General features: G+C 39.9%; 1 protein-coding gene across 16 annotated transcripts in view; it reads right to left on the bottom strand.

Annotated features, from left to right (window-relative positions):
• RHOT1 (ras homolog family member T1) overlaps nt 1-18,960 on the bottom strand; it is a 122,580-nt gene that overhangs the window by 8,497 nt on the left and 95,123 nt on the right. For 12 of the 16 annotated variants that reach the window (XM_007106567.4, XM_024127645.3, XM_024127644.3 and 9 more), the window contains one exon: nt 13,065-14,156. The exons of 1 other annotated variant lie outside the window; for it this stretch is intronic. In XM_007106567.4, the coding sequence (XP_007106629.2) occupies nt 14,039-14,156 (118 nt within the window). In that variant the 3' untranslated portion in view covers nt 13,065-14,038. Of the gene's footprint in view, nt 1-13,064; nt 14,157-15,607; nt 16,052-18,960 lie in introns of those variants that run through there. 3 more of the 16 variants (XM_028498059.2, XM_028498053.2, XM_028498052.2) reach the window with 3 other exon arrangements.

Here is an 18,960-nt window from a genome sequence, read left to right as displayed (position 1 = left end):
CTTGCATGCCACAACTACAGAGCCCACACGCCCTGGAACCTGCACTCCACAACTACAGAGTCCATGCGCCCTGCAGCCTGCGCGCCACAGCTAGAGAAGAGAAAACCTGCAGGCCACAACTAGAGAGAAGCCCACACACCACAATGAAGAGCCCATGTGCTGCAATGAAAGATCCTTCATACCTCAAACGAAGATCCTGCGTGCCTCAACTAAGACCCGATGCAGCCAAAAAAACAAACAAATAAGCAAACAAAACAAACAAAAAAACAACACTAAGTGCAGCAGGAGAGAGATTGTTGAGCTCAGGCTAAGGAGGATAGTTGACCAGATGACTCGAAGAAAAGCTTAGACCCCAACTCTGAGGCCCATGACCACTATACCTGAATTATCTGAGTCCCTGCCATTCTGTAGTTGAGTTTGCTGAGGCCCCTCCCCACAGCGTCTCAGCTGCCAGAGCTATCTCAGCAGAAAATATTTGGGTTTCCCTTTAGTTTTACTTCCTCACTCAGTCCAATAAGCTACACCGACTTCTACAGAGTTTTAAGGCAAGTAACCTTAAGTTCGTTTATTTGCCTGCTCATTCATTCATTCATTCAAAAAATATTTACCGAGGGACTTCCCTGGCAGTCCAGTGGTTAAGACGCCGCGTTTCCACTGCAGGGAGCACGAGTTCGATCCCTGGTGTGGTCGGGGAACTAAGATCCTGCATGCTGCACAGCATGGCCAAAAAAAAAAAATTTATTGAGCACCAACTATGTGCCAAGTATTGATTGTTCTAGGCTCTGAGTATACAGTGGTGATTAAGACACCTTGACATCAGTCTTGGTGATGATTTTTTGGATCTGGTTCCAAAAGCAAAACGAACAAGTGGAACTACATCAAACTAAAAAGCTTCTGCACAGCAAAGGAAATCATCAACAAAATGAAAAGGCAACCTACTGAATGGGAGAAAATATTTTCAAGTCACACATTTGATAAGGAATTAATAACCAAAATACATAAAGAACTCATAAAACTCAACAGCAAAACAATAATTTAAAAGTGATTAAAAATGGGCAGAAGATCTGTATAGACATTTTTCCAAAGAAGATATACAGGTGGTCAACAGGTACCCGGAAAGATGCTCAAAATCACTAATTAGGGAAATGAAAATCAAACCACAGTGAGATATCACTTCACACCTGTTAGAATATCAAAAACACAAGACATAAATGTTGGCAAGGATATTGAGAAAAGGGAATCGTTGTGCACTCTTGGTGGAAATATAAACTGGTGCAGCCACTATGGAAAACAGTTATGAAGGTTCCTCAAAAAATTAAAAATAGAACTACCTACAATCCATCAATTCAACTTCTGGGTATCTATCTGAAGAAAACAAAAACACTAACTTGAAAAGAATATGTACCCCCATGTTCATTACATTGTTACTTGCAGTAGCCAAGATATGGAAACAACCCAAGTGTCCATCAATGGATGAATGGATAAAGAAGATGTGGTGTGTGTATATACACACACACACACACATATATAAACAATGGAATATTATTCAGCAATAAAAAAGAATGAAATCTTGCCATTTGTGACAAACATGCAAAGAACTTGAGGGAATTATGCTAAGCAAAATAAGCCAGAGAAAGACAAATATACAATTTCACTAAACCCACCCCACCAAGCTCATAGACACAGAACAGATCGGTGGTTCCCAGAGTTAAGGAGTGGGGGGTTGGGGGTGGGTGGAATGAGCGAAGGGGGTCAAAAGGTACAAACTTCCAATTGTGAAATAAATAAGTCATGGGGATGTGATGTACAGCATGGTGACTAGAGTTAATAATACTGTACTGCATATTTGAAAGTTGCTAAGAGAATAGATCTTAAAAGTCCTCATCACAAGAAAAAAATTTTGTAACTATGTATATGATGGATGTTAACTAGACTTATTGTAATGATCATTTCACAATATATACAGATATTGAATCATGTCGTGCACCTGATACTAATATAATGTTATATGTCAATTATATCTCAATTTTAAAGAAAGACAGAAAAATCGCTACTCTCACGAAGTTTATATGCAAGCACAGGGGAGACACTCAACAAATGAAGGAATACACATGAGGAAAAAAGAGGATGAAACACAGATGGTGAGATGCTAAGAATTCCGGGTGATGTTTCTGTGAGCTTTTTTTTTTTTTTTTTTAGATTAGATGGTCTAGAAAGTTTCCTCTCTGGGGAGGTGACATTTAAACTGAGATATGAATGACAAGAATGAGGCAGCTTGGCAAAAATCAGAGAGAAGAGCATTCCAAGCAGAAAATAGTCAGTGCACAGGCTCTGAAGCAGGTACACAATAGGTCTAGGAACAGGGTAAGGTGAGGAAGCAGGCAAGGAGCAGCTCAGGTAGACTTTATAAGGCAGGGAGGAGTCTAGGTTTTATTTAAGTGTGATTAGACACCAAAAGAACTTAAGCATAGTCATGGCAACATAAGAGAATGGATTTTAGAAGGAAAAGAATGGGAGTGGGAAGCCAACAGTTAGTTAGTGAACTTGCATTTAGTCCAGGTGGGAAGTCACGGCGGCCTGAACGTAGGTGGTCGTGGCGGAGATGGAGATAAGACGACCGTTACGTCTTTTGGAAGCACAGTCAACAGGACTTGTTGACGGACTGCAGGGGTGGGGAGAGCAGAAGATAACTCCCAGATTTTTGCTTTGAGAATGTACTCTGCTAAAGTGGGAAAACTGGGAAGGGGGTGGTTAGTGCTGGATACCAAGGGCTCTGTTTAAGGGGCCTCAGATATCCAAGAGGTAATTACAGGCAAGAAACAACAGAAGTGTGGATTTCTGGAATGAGGTCCAGGCTGGTAATACTGATTTGGGAGTCACTGGATGAATGAATGAATGAATGTATGCATGTATATATGTATTTATTTATTTGGCAGCACCGTGTGGCTTGCGGGACCTTAGTTCCCCGACAAGGGACTGAACCTGGGCCATCAGCAGTGAAAGCACGGAGTCCTAACCACTAGACCGCCAGGGAATTCCCTGGAGGACTGAATTTAAAGTCAAGGGGCTGCTAGTAGCAATGAGCTATACCTAGTTCCGAGATCTGGGTTTCTAATAAAATAATAAAAGGACCAGTGTTCCTTGGAGAAATGGTTAGTGTCAGCACTAGGACAGGGAAAGTACAGGATGATGCCTGGGAAGTACAAAAGTTGCCTGGAACTTTTTACAAGGCCAGAAAGTAAGGAGGGCTCAGAAATAATGGGCACATGTTGAAACGGCACATGAACCAAGTTGAAGGCGCTGCCACTGGCCAAACCTGAGAAAAGAACAATGAGCAACACTGAGCAACGAAATAAATGGTAGTGATGGACTATGACGCAAAGAACAAAGTAAATATTCACAAGCCCATACTGATACACGTAAAACACTGAATAAATATATGGGGGGAAAGGCACTGTTCTCTCTTACAGTACAATTCCAATTAATAAATGTAGAAGAAATGACAGAAGTAGAAAAGTTGGCAAATATTACAGTAGTAACTGTTCTGGGCAAGATCAGCAATAGTCAAAATCACAGAGAAGGTACCACTTCACACTCACTAGAATGGTTACAGTAAAAGGACAGATAATAACAAGTGTCAGCAAGGATGTGGAGAACAGGAACCCTTAGATGCTGCTGGTGAGAATGGAAAATGGTGCAGCCACTTTGGGAAACAGTTTGGCAGTTCCTCAAAATATTAAAACTGAGTTACCAAATGACCCCACAATTCCACTCCCAGGTATATACCCAAAGGAAATGAAAACATATGTCCATAAAAACTTGTATATTGGGAGTTCCCTGGTGGTCCAGTGGTTAGGACTCGGCACTTTCACTCCCGTGGCCCAGGTTTGATCCCTGCGGGGGGAACTAAGATCCCTCAAGCCGTGAGATGTAGCACCCACCCCCCCCCCAAAAAAAAACCAAAAAAGAAACATCTTGTACATAAATGTTCATAGAAGCATTATTCATAATAGTCAAAAAGTAGAAACAGGGGCTTCCCTGGTGACACAGTGGTTAAGAATCCACCTGCTAATGCAGGGGACACGGGTTCGAGCCCTGGTTCGTGAAGATCCTACATGCCACGGAGCAACTAAGCCCACAAGCCACAACTACTGAGCCCATGTGCCACAACCACTGAAGCTCACGCACCTAGAGCCTGTGCTCCGCAACAAGAGAAGCCACCTCAATGAGAAGCCTGCGCACCGCAAGGAAGAGTAGCCCCCGCTCGCCGCAACTAAAGAAAGCCCAGGTGCAGCAATGAAGACCCAACACAGCCAAAAATAAATAAATAAATAAATTTATTTATTTTTTTTAAAAAGTAGAAACAACCCAAATGTCCATAAACTGATGAATAAACAAAATATGGTACAGACATTTCACGGATACTGCATTTTTATTTATTTGTTTTTAACAAACTGAAGGTTTGTGGCAACCTGTGTTGAGCAAGTCTATCTGTGCCACTTTTCCCAATAGCATTTGCTCACTACGTACCTCTGTGTCACATTTTGGTAATTCTTGCAGTATTTCAAACTTCTTCATTATTATCCTATTTGTTATAGTGATCTGTGATCAGTGATCTTCGATGTTACTATTTTAATTGTTTTGGGGCACCATGAACTGTACCAATTTAAGAGAGCAAACACAATCGATAAACGTTGTGTGTTCCGGCTGCTCCACCAACCAGCTGCTCCCATCTCTCCCTCTCTTTAGGCCTCGCTACTCCCGAGACACAACAATATTGAAATTAGGCCAATTAATAACCCTACGCTGGCCTCTAAGTGTTCAAGTGAAATGAAGAGTCACACATCTCTCACTTTAAATCAAAAGCTAGACATGATTAAACTCAGTGAGGAAGGCATGTCAAAAGCTGAAACAGGCTTTTGCCAAACCGCCAAGTTGTCAGTACAAAGGAAAAATTCTTGTAGGAAATTAAAAATGCTACTCCAGTGAACACATGAATGATAAGAAAGCAAAGCAGCCTATTGCTGACATGGAGAAAGTTTGAGTGGTCTGGATAGAAGATCAAACCAGCCACCACATTCCCTTAAGCCAAAGCCTAATCCAGAGCAAGGCCCTAACTCTCTTCAATTCTGTGAAGGCTGAGAGAGGTGAGGAAGCTGCAGAAGAAAAGTGTGAAGCCAGCAGAGGTTGGTTCATGAGGTTTAAGGAAAGAAGCCGTCTCCATAACATCAAAGTGCAAGGTGAAGCAGCAAGTGCTGATGGAAAAGCTGCAACAAGTTACTCAGAAGACCTAGCTAAGATCATTAATGGAGGTGGCTACACTAAACAACAGATTTTCAGTGTAGACGAAACAGTATTTTGGAAGAAGATGCCATCTAGGACTTTCATAGCTAGAGAGTCGTCAATGCCTGGCTTCAAACCATCAAAGGACAAGCTAACTCTCGTTAGGGGCTAATGCAGCTGGTGACTTACAATGAGATTAATGTTGTTTTCATGCCTGCTGATGCAACAGCCATTCTACAGACCATGGATCAAGGAGTAATTTCAACTTTCAAGTCTTATTATTTAAGAAATCTATTTTGTAAGGCTATAGCTGCCATAGATAGTGATTCCCCTGATGGATCTGGGCAAATAAATTGAAAACTTTCTGGAAAGGATTCTAGATGCCACTAAGAACATTCATGATTAACGGGATAGGGTCAAAATATCAACATTAACAGAAATTTAGAAGTTTATTCCAGCCCTTATGGATGACTTTGAGAGGTTCAAGACTTCAGGGGAGGAGGTAACTGCAGATATGGTAGGAACCCCAAGAGAACTAGAATTAGAAGTGGAGCCTGAAGATGTGATGAATTGCTGCAATCCCATGAAAAAACTCTCATGGGTGAGAAGCTGCTTCTCATGGATGAGCAAAGAAAGTGGTTTCTTGAGATGGAATCTACTCCTGGTGAAGATGCTGTGAAGACTGTTGAAATGACAACAAAGGATTTAGAATATTACATAAACTTAGTTGATAAAGCAGTGGCAGGGTTTGAGAAGATTGATGCCAATTTTGAAAGAAGTCCTATGGTGGGTAAAATGCTATTAAACAGCATTGCCTGCTACAGAGAAATCATTTGTGAAAGGAAGAGTCAATTGATGTGGCAAACGTTACTCTTGTTTTGTTTTAAGAAATTGTCACAACCCCCCACAACCCCCGCCTTCAGCAGCCAACACCCTGATCAGCCAGCAGCCATCAACATCAAGGCAAGACCCTCCACCAGCAAAAAGATTATGACTCACTGAAGGCTCAGATGATGGTTAGCATTTTTCAGTAATAAAGTATTTTTAAATTAAGGTACACACATTGTTTTTTTTAGACATAATGCTATTACACACTTAATGGACTATAGTATAGCGTAAACATAGCTTTTATATTCACTGGGAAACCAAAAAGTTCAAGTGACTCACTTTATTGCAGTTATTTACTTTGTTGTGGTGGTCTGGTACCAAACTCACAACACAGTATCATCGTGGTCTGCCTGTATAGCCATACAATGAAATATTATTCAGCCCCCTCTCAAAAAAAAAAAAGGAATGAAGTACTGAAACATGCTACAATGTGGATGAACCCTGAAAACATTATGCTAAAAAGACGCCAGTCACAAAAGACCACATATTGTATGACTCCATTTATATGAAATGCCCAAAATAGACAAACCCTATGATTTTTACAACTTTTAAAATGTTTCAAATTATTCCAAAATAAAAATTTAGAAAAATAAAATCAGGGCACTCGATGAGATCACCTAGAGACAGTATAGACAGAGAGGATAAGGAAACTCAGGACAGAACCTTGGGATATGCTAACACTTTAAAGGTTGAAGACAGGTTGAAGAGCCAGCAAGAGACTGAGAAAGAGGAAGTAGCCAGCAAGATAGGAAAGTCAGCTATTTGTGCCGCCTGCCAAGACAACAGGGGTGAGGGACATTTTACTGGCCCCAATACTCAAAAGAGCTTAATCAAGACATTTGTCAGATACATGTAGAAAAAAATATCCGGCTGCCACTCAAGCGTAGGAGGGGCAGAGCCTTGCCCCCCAGTGGTGCTTGCTGTGGGGATGAAGATCTATTCTCCTGGGGAAGGAGGAAGAGGAAATACCACCAGGGACGGATCTCAGTGAATGTGCACAGTGATCCTAATCTTCATTTTAGAGAGAGGAAACAGAACCAGGAAATCAAGTCGTTTGCTCAATGAAAGTGGCAAAGATGGGATTCAAAATTTTAGCCTTAAGTCCATGCTTTTCTACTCCTCCCCCAGCAACCTAGTGAATTGCCAATACCACCTAAGGATCCTTTGTTTCCAGGGCTGCTAGTCAGTGTTTCCACAAGGGCTACAGTGACTGAGTGAAGTTGCTTCTTAAGAAAGGGTTGCATAAATCAAGAAAATTAAGTTAGACACAAGCAGATTGATATGTATCCCCCTGGGTACTTTAAGGTTAGGCAGGCACACAATGGTGGGGGGCTGGGAGGGCTGTGGTGCAAAGATTTGGGACTCAGTTCACTGCCAATACGGCAGGACGGAGACTGGTCAGCTACCCCAGGTTCAGTTCTCCAAGGACAGGGGAACGGGCAATTTGTCAAGACCTGCATAGTACATCACTCCCCTGCTTAAACCCCTTTAATGGAATCTTTAGAGAGGGTAGAAGAGACAGTATCTGGACAAAGCACAGGTGAGGGCAGGGGTGTCAATGCTGTGAACAGGAGGATGAAGTGGACACATGTATCTTAAACACCAAGACTCAGCTCTTGGACACCGGCATCCTGGCCTTGACCCTCCGGGATCCAAAAGATGAGAAGCTGGGAGGACAGGGTTTTAGATGGAGGAAGCATCTGGCAAAGCACTCCACAGAGAGCAAGGTGCATTCTTAGAACCGAAAGATGATCTCTTTGACTAGAGGGTAGTCGCGTGGGACAGTGTACATTTGGCTGCAAAGAAGGTCTGGGGCTAGGTCTTCAGGGCTTTGTAAACTACCTTAGGATTTGAATTTTATCATAAGAGGAAAGGGAAGATGTTAAGTTTATTCCCTTTTTAAATCAAAATTATACTTACACATAATTAAATTGTCTTCAAAAACATTTAACCACTGTTAACTTAGTTACCCAAACAGACTATAACCTCTTTGAGGGCAAAGCCATTGGATTGAACTACTTCTACCTACTCAATATCTAGTGCAGCGGTTCTCAAACTTTAGCAGAATCATGGGATGGGGCCGGGGGTGGTTAACACAGATTTTGCTGGGCCCCAGCCTTCAAGTTTCTGATTCACTAGGTCTGGGGTGGGACCTGATAACTGTATTCCTTACAAGTTCCCAGGTGTTGTGACCGCACTTTAAGAATCTGGGGGGAAAGTAAAAGATCCTAGAGGGAATCGGTAAAAAGAGTAAGAGAGTATATGAAGACACACTCAGTTCCTGATGCTCTTCTAGACCGTATACAAAACAAGCTGGGATAAAAGAGGCTGAAATTATAGAAAACCCAGAGGCAGACTGGAAAAGTAGAGATAAAAACCGTTAATGATATTGTAAAACAGTTATACTCCAATAAAGATGTTAAAAAAAAAAAACAAAAAAAAAACCAGTTAATGACAAAACTTTAGCCTAGGAGGTTCCCCTCCATTAAAGCCCCTGTTCCAAGATACTCTTCCATTTATAAATAAAAAGCAAAACAGTAATTTTTTCAAAATTACAATTTTATGACAATTAAACAAAAACCACAAAGAATGCTTTTAAAAGAGTAGTTACATCCTTACCTTCCCTCAATTATCTATACCTGAAATAAACCTAACCGCCAAGCCTGCACTCCTCTAAATAGACATCATAAATTACCTGATGACAGCTACGAGAAGGGAAGGCAAAATGCCTTGGAGGAACTGAAAAGCATCCAGAAAATTTGCTTTGCCAACTTTAACCCTTCTTAGTAATAGAAATGTCAAACTCTTCATTGGTTTATTTTTTTCTTTCTCTCTCTCTCCTCTTTTTCTTGCCTGCGTTTTTAAACTGAACATACAGCATATTTACTAAAGGTATAAAATCAAGGCAAGTTGTTAAGGCTGGCTCCTACAGTGGAAGGAGTGGTGAACTGGGAATCAGGACATCTGGGTTACAGTCCTAGCCCAGGCACAGACTAATTGTATGGCTTTGTGCTCAGTTTATGCTATAAATGTATAGAGTTGGACAGATGGTGTCCATCTGTGGTCTATTTAAGCTCTGATATTTTGACTTTCAAATCTAAAGAAATAAGAAGCATTATCACACTGTCATGCACACAAGGGGACAGTCCCCAGATAACTAGAGTTCAAACGAAACATTCCTGTGGGATTCCTTCACCTTCCACGTATGTCAATTACGCAACTGGACAAAGGGAAAGCAAACATGGATCAAGTATCAAAAGAACAGCTCCAGGGCTTCCCCGGTGGCGCAGTGGTTGAGGGTCTGCCTGCCAATGCAGGGGACACGGGTTCGTGCCCCGGTATGGGAGGATCCCACAGGCCGCGGAGCGGCTGGGCCCGTGAACCATGGCCGCTAAGCCTGCGCGTCCAGAGTCTGTGCTCCGCAACGGGAGAGGCCACAGCAGTGAGAGGCCCGCGCACCGCAAAAAAAAAAAAAACAAAAAACAAACAAACAAAAAAACCCAGCTCCAGATGAGTGCTCAGAGGAAGTGGAATTGACGCTCCCTTTACCTTCTGAGTGCCATGCTGCCCTCCGAGGTGGGTGCCAGCTCAGCCAGAGCACCATATTCTGGTGAACAACAGTACCATCAGTAAGAGTGAAAGAAATCAAACACTTTCTGCAGGTCCAATCTTGGTTTCCCTATAAATAAAACATGACTACAGTCGTTTTAAGTTCTTCCTAATACTGCACCTTTTCAAATTCCGAAACAATCAGGTAAATTTTTTTAACCTGTTATGCATTTACTACTAATACTTTCCTCAATTACACCAAGGAGTTGGTCAAATCTGGCCCACAGCCTGTTTTTCTACAGCCCATGAGCCAAGAATAGTTTCTACATTTTTAAGTGGTTACAATAATCAAAATAAGAATATTTTTTGACAAGTGAAAATTATACAAAATTCAAATTTCGGTGCCTATAAATAAAGTTTTATTGGGACGCAGTCATGCTCATTTGTTTACATAATGTCTGTGGCTACTTTCTTGCTATGACATAGTTGAGCAGCTGCAAAAATCTCGAATATTTACTATCTGACCTTTTACAGAAAACGTTTGCGACCCCTAAGTTACACCACAGCCTATATACCCATATCATTTTAATAACAAACACTTCCAAGGGTTATTTAGATCATAAAAGACATAGGTAAAGTATGAATAGGAAAATACTGAAAGAGGAAAAGTGTTCATACAGAACTTGAATTTTTCAACAGATGAGGATAATACTGGCAATGCCTCCTTGTGTGTGTGTATCCAACATGCAGCTTTCAAACCCAGAAGGAATGACGATCTCTCAATTTCACTGTCTTTCTGCAGCTCTCTATGCTAAAGGAGAAGAGAAAATCTACAGAGTAAAACATTATCACTGGAAAATACAGCTAGGCACCAGAATGGCACTACGAAGTTAGGAAGTTTCCTAACGATGTCAAAATCTCACCTTTTAGTAAGGTGTCCGTGCTTTCTGAACCAAAAATAACTGAGACAAATGGTATGACAAGTGTGAGCATGCCACGGGAGGCAAGGGGACATAGTTTTTGAATTGGGGATGCACTAGAGAGATCTGAGACGCATTTAACTGTGATACTCACAGGTCAGAGACTTCCACAGAGCTGAGAGCCAAACAGGTTAACAGACATTCACTCTTACTGATGGAGCCTTTTGATAAATAGAGTTTAAAAGACAAGAAGTACTTGTAAGATTAGAGGTTTTAACAAATGGGTTATTGGGACTGTGAATCTGGGGATCAAGGTTTTTGGTTCAGGCCACCTGCATGGAGCATTCTCATACTACAAACATTAAATAAATTTAGAATCTTGACATGGGGTATTTCTCAAAAAGCATCTAGTCCCGAATCAGCTTCCTAAAAACACATGGACTATTAAAAATTCAAGGATGATGCCAAATAAATGTGCTAATGAAAATTAGGTCACATATCCATTTTTAAGATTTGCACATGTATTTTTTTTTTTTTTTTTTTTTTTTGCGGTATGCGGGCCTCTCACCGCTGTGGCCTCTCCCTTTGCGGAGCACAGGCTCCGGACACACAGGCTCAGCGGCCATGGCTCAGGGACACAGCCGCTCCGCGGCATGTGGGATCCTCCCGGACCGGGGCACAAGCCCGTGTTCCCTGCATCGGCAGGCGGACTCTCAACCACTGCGCCACCAGGGAAGCCCCGCACATGTATTTTAAAGACACTTTTACACTGATGTTTACTAGTACAATTGAGACAACAGGGGCATCAAAGTTAACACCAGTTGCATTGTGAGGGTCTGTTTAGGAAAGGTTTATGCCCTATACAGAGTGTGAGCACTTACCTCTGTTTCCCCTCTGCTAGTCATTATTCAGTTGCCTTCCCTCGGTCAGAAAAGTTCTCCTTTCATTCAGGACTGGCTCAGCAGTATACCTCCTCTTTGGTGCCTTCCTCTGACAGGTGATGTACAGATCTGCACAAACAGATATCCACAACCCTCCTACCTCTTCTTTCACAGGCCATTTCAGAATGGTGATGTGCTTCCCAAACTCCTAACACCAGCCCAGTCCTACTATAACACTCATAAGCTCTGCCAATGTGGGATATGGCCCATTTTTGGTCAAATGGGAAAGAGAAAGGCAGATGAATGGCAAGAAGCAACAGATCACTGATGTGCTAATTAAGGCTAAGTTACTACATTATGCCAAGGGACTACAAACCTTCAAAGTGATGTTTCTTCACAGGACCGCCTCGAAAATTCATTAAAATACTGTAGCAGTTTCAGAATTGTCCATTTAAAATATAATGCAGTTGGTGCAAAGTGAAAGGTTTCCTTTCAACCCTCAAAGTCCTATTTTCCTCATTTTTCCTTAGTACTCTTACAGCTTGCACCTTCGAGTAAATTGTAAAAGCCAGAAGAGGCCTATTACTGTATTGATTCACATATTTCCCCACATTAACTAGTCCCTAACGTGGATATGAAATACGGAAAAAGATCTGCATGAGCCTGTAGGTTAAAGAGGAGAAAACAGTGAGCATTTCCTCTGCAAACCCACCCTGCCTGGACTGAGAGTGGAGGAAGGCTTCCTCCAGGGAGGGAGACGTGTCAAGAGCAGGTAAAGAAATAGGGCAGGTGCCTTCTTGTGAATCAGACACTTAGGCCTCAAATGAAAAGATTAAGAGAGAAAAATCTAAATATGTAAACATACTACTTTTCACCTTTTGGTAAACTACCTTCTTTCCTCTGTTCCTCATAAACACAACAATCTACAAGGCATACTCATTTAAAATAATATTTCAGTCTGAACAGGGAAGAACTTGAAAGGAAAGAATTAACTGTCATTGGAAGCTTTGTAACTGAAATTTATTTGGTAAACGAGAAACTCTCAGAAAATAATGAAAATGAGGAGCCACTAGATTTTTTGCTCAATTTTCCTTTTCCTCAAATTCAGAATGGAAATGGGAGGGGGGAGGGAGACAGGGAATTATGAAGTGAACATGACACACATTATTTTACTAGCTTAGAGCTAATAAATTATGTTGTTCCTAGCTGCTCAAGGAGTGTGATCTTAGGGAGAAAACACCCCTCAGAAGAACAAAGGGGGAAAAAAAATCCATGTTAAAGGAGAAAATAAACATGTAAATCATAGCAAAAACCACATTAGTTAGGTATGTGTAGGGGAAAACAATTGCCTTTTCTTAGATTTCCGCACAACTTTAAAATAGATTTCCTCTGATACATACAAATCATACTTGTCTTCTTTCCTAATAAGTATTATCTTTTTGTATAAAAAATAATTTTCAAGACAGGAAAGACAGAAACCAGAGGATTTCATTCACATCTGTACAGAAATATTTACTTTTTGTTAGACAAAAAACTCAAGATCACAGTACACAGTGCTTATTTATTTAAATACTTGAAAAGGTCAATGATGGAAAAAATAGGTTCATAATGAGAGTTTTATTCATTAGATTTATTTTACCATTTAAAAAAGTGCTGCTTCTAGGTTATCCTAGCCAGATATAGAACACTTCATGACACATGCAGCTACTGTAATATGCTATAACAGACACAGCCATTATAGAATGATTTACACTTTGGGAGGAAACTCAATAGTAGTAATGGTGACTGTTTATTTAAACTAAAAACATTGATAATATACAAATCTTTTTTCTCATTTGATTGAAAGGGCTATAAAATTCAACATACTGACAAAGGAAACAAAATAATCACACAGGTGACGCCATTGCTAATCGCCTTGAGCTTACTCCTTCCTTAAAGGAGAGCATCACACTCAGCTATACAACTTTCTAGACTGCACGATGGCTTCAAGGCTGGCCTACCATGAAGGATGGGACTGAAAGAAAGTCACGTTTTTAAAAACGGAGAGAAAAAGGCAAATTGTGCCTCGTGTACTTAAAGTACCCAAAGATCATTCTGAGTAAATGTGAAATAAATAAGTGATCAATGAGTAAATAAAGTCTCTGAGCTGACTTAAACCTAGGAGAGTGAGCCAATTGAGCACTAATAATACCATGTAGAAACGTCTAGAAACATCATTTCTTGAACTCAGTCTGGGAGACCATATCTTGTCTGAATATGTACATTATTTACAAAATATTCCCTTTTGGCCTCTGAAAGTTAGTCATTTTAGTTTGGCTGTTAAGCTGTTTCCTTCCATATGCTAGCCAATACTGCAGTTATAACTATCATTAAAATACTCTTATGCATGAATTACAAATATTAACAAAGTAACCCTGCATGTATAAATATCTCAATATTTCTAGCGGAATTTAAAGCATTCAGAATGTACATAAAAGTATTTGTTTTTGGTAGGGCCAGTATTTTTTTTTTTTTTAATCATCGTTGTTTCAATAATGCTTTGTACATAGCAAAGCCCAAAACTGCAAAAACAGTAGCACCAAAACTTGCTCGAAGCCAAAACGTGGAGCTCTTGAGGTCAGCTTGTGTCACGTGCCTGTAGTCAAAAAATATAATTAATGTTTAAAACATGATTAGTATGAAAAAACCAGTTATATGAACAATCTACTTTTAGGGAAGTATTAGCACACTTGTCAGGCTAATTGCATACAGTAATGGTCACCAAAAACATTTATCAATAAAGCCACATGTACATTGCTTAGATAATCATTATCTTAAGACATACTGTAGACACTAATAAAGAAATATCTATAATTAGTTATTATTTGGGAGCAAACAACATCCAAAATGTTATAAATTTTCTTCACATGGGAAACGGAGAACTCAGACAAATCAACCTGCCACTTTTTAATACCAGCATGGTACTTCAAAATGAGAGGTAAGACTGAGACCTCACAATTTTGAGAGTCAATTTCATGGAACTTAATATGCAATCTCCTGTCCCTAGGAACCAAAAGCTATCTTGTAAGCAGTTAAGTGACAAGTGACAATACTTTTCTAAGAGCAATGCTTAAAATCAACTTTGGAAACACTGAGTCCCATAAAAATTTACCAAAAAAATCCCAAAGGGGGAGGGGGAAGATTTACAAGTTTGCATTAATTTGGTTACTGCTGATTAAAGAAAGAAGAAGAAAAAAACAAACAAACGAACCAAACCCTGGTATCAGACAGGCAGTGACATTGGTACCAACTAAAGGACATGAGGTAACATGATGGACTGAAAGGTAAATGACATAAAAGAAGCCATATTATGCATGACAAGAACAGGGACAGCCTGTATCACAAACTAAGTTTGTGAGCATGCTCAGTTAATAACACTGCTAAGCACCCCCAAGGGTCTCAAGTATGACAGCTTACCATGAAGAGGATACAGCTTTAAAGCAAAGGTTGGAACATTTTATTCAGCGTCACTGAAGTTTTAGTTAAGTGAACACAATCGAGGTGATGCAGAAAACTTACAGAATTAAGAGCTTAGAGAGACTGTCTAGTTTAGGTTGTTTCACAACTAAATTAAACAAACAGATTTGAAGCAAGAGTCAGACATCATTAAAAGACCAAGACACTGACATATGCAAAAGAGTTAAGAGCCAAAAATCTATAAATTATACAAAACTACTGTCTCAGTAATAGTCAAAGAAAGAACAATCAGATTAGTTATCACAAAATGCAATCTGTACATCCCTAAGAAACAAGTTTACAATACAAGCAAAGTGCTCCATGCTTATCACTATGCTAAAACAACACAAAGCACTCCAACTTCTTATCTTACCCAGTTTCTACTAAAAAAAAAAAGTCACTCCTTAAAAAATTATTATTTTACAAAGCAAAGTGATAACACAGGTTCATGCCACCTTGCAAGTTAGTTCTTCCAACAGGTAATGTTTCATTTTTTAAAAAAACTGTTAGGGAAGAAAATACTTAGGTTTTTAGTTTTTCCGCTTGGAAAAACTCCAACAAAGCCAACCCACTGGTTGTGGGAAATGTTACCTGGCTTCAAGAAAAAGTGGACCATGAGATGACTCCACGAAGATGGAATCTTCTACAGAGCCGATGGCATGCACCTGGTGAATAATACTGCCTTCGTCGTCTGCTAACAGCATGGCACCCCACTCAGCTACCCGGGCTCTTAACCTTTTATACACATGCACACAGTTTGCAGTTCACAGCACAGCTCACAAAAGAAGGGGACTGAAAGTAATATCTCTCAATTAAACATCCCACACATAAACTGAGTTGCCACCCTACATGATGCATCTCATGCTTTCTATATTTAAAATAAAGTTATTCTATAGAAAATTGCCAAACTTAAAAAAATCTATCTATATATATATATACTCTTTTAAAACACTCACATACCAGGCAGGAAACCTAAGGCTGTTATATACGTTCTCTATGTATCCCCCAGAGGCTGGTCTTGGTATATCTGAAACACTAAGAGAAGCCCTTGAAACCAATACCATAAGCACTACCTGACAATATGCGGTGACTACAAGTACTCACTCAAAATGAGGCTAACAACTATTAGTCATGAAGTTTAGAAATGCTTCTAGTTTCTGACTACTAAAAACTACAAACATACATCTGCAAAAAAAAAAAAAAAAAAAAAATTGAGTAAAACATCCCAAACTCAGAGGCTGTCATGGCCCTACGATGAGAGTGTCAAAGTTTACAACTCCAAGTCAGCAGAGATGTACAGAACTTAAAGTGAGAACACAGGCTAAAAGTGCATTAGAGTTTTGCTTCAGATTTGGTCTCTCTGTGATTTTCATGCATCTTCACTAATGGAGAATATTTTTACACGTATTTTTTAATTTAGGGGAGAAGGGGATTAGGATTAATATTAGCTACAATGACATTAAAATCAGTCAGAATGATTTCTCATCAATATTCTTCACGTATGGAAACTGTTAACACAGCTTAGCTCCCTTTGTTGAATTTTGAGAAAGTATTACCATTCATGAAATAATATATTCTAACTGACTTTATTGCTTAGTTTTCTTTTGCATTTCAAGACAGTAATTATTACTTTCCCTAAGCTATAGTACAGTCTTCAATAGGCAAAACAGTGGTTCATATCTATAGATGAAAAACAATACAGATACATTTTCAATATACAGCTAGTTTAAAACTCAAGGCAACCATTGACTCATAAAATATATTTCAATGACTCCATCGATGTTATTGTAGTTGTTTAACATACTTTTAGACATGGAAAACTACTTTTAGACAGAAAGCTACTTAGAGAATTATTTTATGCCTCTACCATATGCATTTAAAAGCTACATCAAGAGAACGCATTTATAACAGACGGCACATTTGCACTGCCTGCCTAACTGACAACACCTGAATGGAGAACAGTGCACTCTTAATTGTAAATATTAAGAACTGAGCCATGTTTGTCATTTCAGATCTCAAGCAGAAGCAGAGTAACAGTTTCATAAGGCTGCTTCCTAGTTCATGCCTATAAACTCAAGCAAAAGGAATGCTTCCACAATTCAAAAGTTTAATTCTTTCCAAATGACTCACATAAAACATCTTGGAATAAATTATAATATCTTACTGCATATTTTTTCTTAAGTTATTTTTGACTATTAAAAAAGAAATACAGGGGGGCTTCCCTGGTGGCGCAGTGGTTGCGCGTCTGCCTGCCGATGCAGGGAAACCGGGTTTGCGCCCCGGTCTGGGAGGATCCCACATGCCGCGGAGCGGCTGGGCCCGTGAGCCATGGCCGCTGAGCCTGCGCGTCCGGAGCCTGTGCTCCGCAACGGGAGAGGCCGCAGCAGAGGGAGGCCCGCATACCACACACACAAAAAAAGTAATACAGGGAGTTCCCTGGTGGCGCAGAGGTTAAAATCCCGCTTGCCAATGCAGGGGACACAGGTTCAAGCCCTGGTCTGGGAAGATCCCACATGCCGTGGAGCAACTAAGCCCACAAGCCACAACTACTGAGCCTGAGTGCCACAACTACTGAAGCCCGCGTGCCTAGAGCCCGTGCTCTGCAACAAAGAGAAGCCACTGCAATGAGAAGCCTGTGCACTGCAAGGAAGAGTAGCCCCTGCTCACCTCAACCAGAGAAAGCCCACGTGCAACAATGAAGACCCAGCGCAGCCAAAATTAAATAAATAAGTAAATAAATGAATAAATAAGTTTATTTTTAAAAAAAGTAATACAAGCACACTATATGAGGAAAATAAAAGTAGGAAGGAACAAAATCACCTAGAATCACCTGAGGCAACTAATTAAAATTTGGGGTATTTCCTTTTAAACTTTTTCTATGTATTTCTAACATAGCTACAAACACAATGTGTATAACTTATATAATTTTATCTTTTAAAAATAATATACAGGCACTTTTACATAAATTATAGAGACATCATTTTAAATAGCTGCTTTATATTCCTATTGGTGGCTATCACCATTTACAGGTGACTGTAACTAAAGTGATGAATACCTTTCTACATCAAGATTTTTCGCTATATTTAAAATAGTTTCCTTAAGAGAGACTACCCCAAAATGAATATTACAGGGTCAAAAATGTGTGTGTGTGTGTGTGTATAAAAAGGATCTTTTTTTCCAATCTACTGATGTATCAGAATCACACATTTCCCTACTCTATGTGGAATAAAATAATTTAGGTTCAGCAGTATCTTTTTTTAGAACATAAGAAATAATGACTAAATGCTAAAATATAACCTTAAAAAATCGTGTGAAGCTTGTCACAGCTTTCGAGTTCTTAGGTAGAAAATTCCTGTGGACTGGATGCTGGCTTTCTGTCTTAGAAGTGCTGAGGGCCCAGATGTCGATTAGATGACAAGCGCTTTTTGACACAAGTGTGGGAGCAAACCAACAGGTTTGGACCTGGGTATTACTAAGGCTGCTACTTAACAAGGCAGAGAGAAGATAATGTTTCAAAATTCAGGCAATAAAGAGGCAAATTTAAAACTGTTTGTGTGAAGGTCACATAGGCATATAACAACAGACCAAAATTCCTATGTACCTTTGCACAGAATGCCTTAAAGAAGGCATACAAGACGCTTTGATTAACTCTACAATTTATGGTAAATATAAGAACATGAACTAAAATCTTTATTGGTTCAGTGTATTTAACCAATAATAAAGGGAATGTTATCCCCTCCCTGTTTTATGTTTCTACAACCTGGTGAAGTATTTTTTTATATTTACCTCCAATAATATGCCATTACTGCTAATAATTTTTTTTTTTTTTTTTTTTTTTTGCAGAAAGCGGGCCTCTCACTGTTGGGGCCTCTCCCGTTGCGGAGCGCAGGCTCCGGACGCGCAGGCTCAGCGACCACGGCTCACGGGCCCAGCCGCTCCGCGGC

This window comes from Physeter macrocephalus, chromosome 14 (genome assembly GCF_002837175.3).
Source record: "Physeter macrocephalus isolate SW-GA chromosome 14, ASM283717v5, whole genome shotgun sequence".
Taxonomy (NCBI): domain Eukaryota; kingdom Metazoa; phylum Chordata; class Mammalia; order Artiodactyla; family Physeteridae; genus Physeter; species Physeter macrocephalus.
Note: the sequence above shows the minus strand (reverse complement) of the source record. Positions and strands in the feature narration are given on the sequence as shown.